Consider the following 3,299-nt stretch of genomic DNA (forward strand, 5'->3'; position numbering starts at 1 on the left):
CTATGCGCCGGGCATGTCCCAGAGGAAGACGGCCCTGAAGCACACGAGCGGGTGGATGTATCAGCGATTGGAGGAGTGGAAGTGCTGAGAGGCAGTTTCAGTTAGCGTTTGCTCCTTTCAGCGCCATAGCATGTGGTGTCACTTACGAGCAAGATGATGGTTTCATATTGATTTCGGATTTGATAGAGGAGCGCCTGTGGTCTTTTTTTCTGGGCAAAATGTTTCATCTTGAGCTCATCTATTGATGCTTTCTTGGGCCGGGCGTCTCTTGGATATGGGATTCAAGGCAAGGCGTTGGATGCGCGATGGACGGCTGATATTTGCGAGGCTGGGTCGCGTTGCTTTCCTGCAAGGCATGAACACATTGATCCAACGGTTCCGTTGGATTCTATTTTAATCAAGCATGTTGCTATGTACTAGTATATGTTGAGGCGAGGATTCTTCCGCTGTGACTGAATGATGTTGTCCGACTTCAATGTTATCTTATCATGTTGACCGCCCAGGTCGGGGAGGGCAGTGACAATGGATGTACCTGCCCGATGAAATGAGCACTCTAGAGAAGGCTTCGTGCTTCTTGCCTCACGACCAAGGCACCAAAGTCAAGCCCTCCGATGCACTGAAGGTAATCAATCCTCTCGATTCCGTCATGACAAAAAGGCTGGTGACGGGGCTTGACTTAAGCTGATCCGTTGAACCTCCGCCAGAGTTTCTCAGCCTTCTTCCCTTTCCTCCTCCAGATACGAGCATCATCTCCTACAAGCATCTGGTGGCCACCATATTCTTTGCCTGCAGAAGCATGCAGTCAACCTCGGGGCGGTGATCCGCGCGATTCAACCGTTGATCTGTGCCAGATACTCTGGCTCAGTCATTGCCATTGCCGTGGCCGTTTCCCTCGCGAAACTTGAATGCGCTTTTCATGCCTCTTTGGACCAGCTGGAAGCTGCTTAGAGGTTTTCAGTGACTCTTGCTTGGCTCTCGAAATAACGCTTCACATGAGCGCTTACTCTCTTCTTGTTCCTCACACCATGGAGAGCTACAGCACAATCTAATACCTAAGCTAAACAGTAACGAGAGAAGCGGCCAGCCTGGAATTGAATCGGATTTACTCGAACATCTACACCGTCTTAAACGAACAAGCATTAGCAGATTCAAGGAGACTTATCATAGGGCGATCATATATGGAAGGATGATATTGCATAGTGAACATCAGTCCTTGGCTTGCTGACTTGAGATTTACTGACATTTTATGATAGCGTAACTATTGTTCCCGTGGAAGATAGATTTCATACGAAGACATATGTGCATATATGTGTGTGTGTCCTTTCTCGCCGGATGAACGAGACACAAACACTCCTTGTCCGCCAGACACACATAGAAATCATACTGCATGAGACTGGAAGGTCTTTTTGGCTGGACCTACGGCGCAGTGCTTATGGCTCCATATCGGACGAAACACTCAAAGGATGGCAATGCGCTATTTGCCAAGTTACCTCCAGAGGTAAATTACGCATATCCCGCTTTCAAGCTCCTAATTGCGTACTTTGAATTGCTTCTCAGAAGAGTACTAACACGCCCTCTCTTGTTCGTTTGCCGCAGATCCGCTGCAAGATATGGTCTCTTCTAGTCGTGAAGCCGAATGGTTCAGTCTTTCCAGTGCACATTCCAACGTATTCGGCAACGGAGACTTTCGTCTGCATGGACTGGACGCACAAGGCGACCAACGTGACGCTCCAACTGGAGGCCATCATGCAGACTTGCAAGCTATTCTATAAAGACCAGGAGACTCATATGCTCTTCTACAAGGTTCGTCAAATATCAAGCATCAGACTTTACTTCTACCATCATCAGGTATCATCTCATCAGACTGTATACTCACCATGTATTATGCAGCTCAATCGTTTCCAATTCCGCGGGAGCCGCGACTGTCTCACGTATGTCGCATCGATTACTCCCTCTCGACGACAAGCAATCCGCAGCATTACCATCTCCATGCATCCCATGCCTTATAAACTGGATGGCGCCAAAGGCAAGAAGCCGAGCGAACGTCTCCTCGCCATTGCCTCACTCTGCCCAGGCCTGCAGGTCTTCAAGAACCACAACCTCTTCTTTCAAGCAGACTCACTGACAGACTGGGCCTCTGTGCTCTCCCGATTCCTTGAGGCTTTTGTGTCCCAACTACCGCTGCTCAAGGAAATATCGTTCCGCGGTGGAAAAGGGGGCCGCGCGGTAGTTTCCGGCTCCTTGGCAGAGAGCCCAGAATTCTATTGGGAAACATTGGATCAGTTCGCGCACAGCTGGAGGAGAGAAAGCGTATCCTTCAGCATACGCGGTGAAGAGGCGCTGACCGCAGTATGGAATCTGCTACGCGATCGAAAGAGAGCGGTTAGTTTGCCATTGCACAAGAGTCACCTCAGAGCTGCCATTGGAAGCACGCCCATCCTAACGCTTGGTGAAAATCGCGGCATGCCTTGTGAAAGCAACAGAGGGATCAAACATAAAGATGACGGCATCTCAAGGGTACCCGTCAACATATTTGGTAGAGGAATTTCGATAAGGGGATTTCGGATCCCTTGTGATACGCGCTCCCCTCGGCTGTACATTGGCAAAACATGGTACGACTGGGATTCAATTTTCCATTCAAAAAGAATTTCTGAGGCTGAGAGCAAACGCTTCTTGGATGAGGTCCTGATAATGTTTGCCAAGAGATATAGACCGTGGGCGTGCGGCAAGCGTGCGAGCAAAGGGAGACGTCATGGGAATAGGAGAGCCCAGCAGATGATCAACGCCATATGGGAGCTGAATTGGCAGGACAGGGAAGCCAAACTGAAGGTATTGAAGAGGCTATATAAGGCGTCACGCACTGGATGGCGTGGACGTGGATATTACATTTGAGGCTTCTCTTCAGAAGTCTTTCCATTGCTTAGCTAGCAAGACTAGATGACTGGACACTTGCTTAACTAGATAGCCCCTTAAAGGGGACCACAACTCCTACCCAGGTAGTCAGACCCTAAAAATGATCTTTGTTGACAAAAAGGCATCTTCATTTTTCTTCCTCTGTATTACTCTACATATTCAGACTCAACGTGTCAAACCATTTGCAATTCTGAGAAGATGCTCTCCACCCATCACGTCTCATCAAAATTCTAGCCTCGCCACATGTTCCCTTTCTCTCCTATCCTCGACCCTGCAGGACGTGTCCCCCCACGCACGCAAATAGAGGCCAAGGCATCTTGTGAGATAATCCTCCCACTATCAAGGCTCATATATCTTCGTCGCCCGAAGATCCAACTCACCACATG

The 3,299-nt window shown here is 49.0% G+C and overlaps 1 protein-coding gene across 1 annotated transcript; it reads left to right on the plus strand.

The window, feature by feature from the left end:
* Positions 1-1,432: 1,432 nt before the first annotated feature.
* Positions 1,433-2,892, plus strand: BBK36DRAFT_1131374 (hypothetical protein; the record flags this gene model as incomplete). Its single annotated transcript, XM_024891966.1, has 3 exons — positions 1,433-1,498; positions 1,597-1,803; positions 1,891-2,892. The coding sequence occupies 3 exons, from the start codon at positions 1,433-1,435 to the stop codon at positions 2,890-2,892; spliced, it is 1,275 nt and encodes a 424-aa protein (XP_024744907.1).
* Positions 2,893-3,299: the final 407 nt, after the last annotated feature.

This window comes from Trichoderma citrinoviride (assembly GCF_003025115.1).
Source record: "Trichoderma citrinoviride strain TUCIM 6016 unplaced genomic scaffold BBK36scaffold_119, whole genome shotgun sequence".
Taxonomy (NCBI): domain Eukaryota; kingdom Fungi; phylum Ascomycota; class Sordariomycetes; order Hypocreales; family Hypocreaceae; genus Trichoderma; species Trichoderma citrinoviride.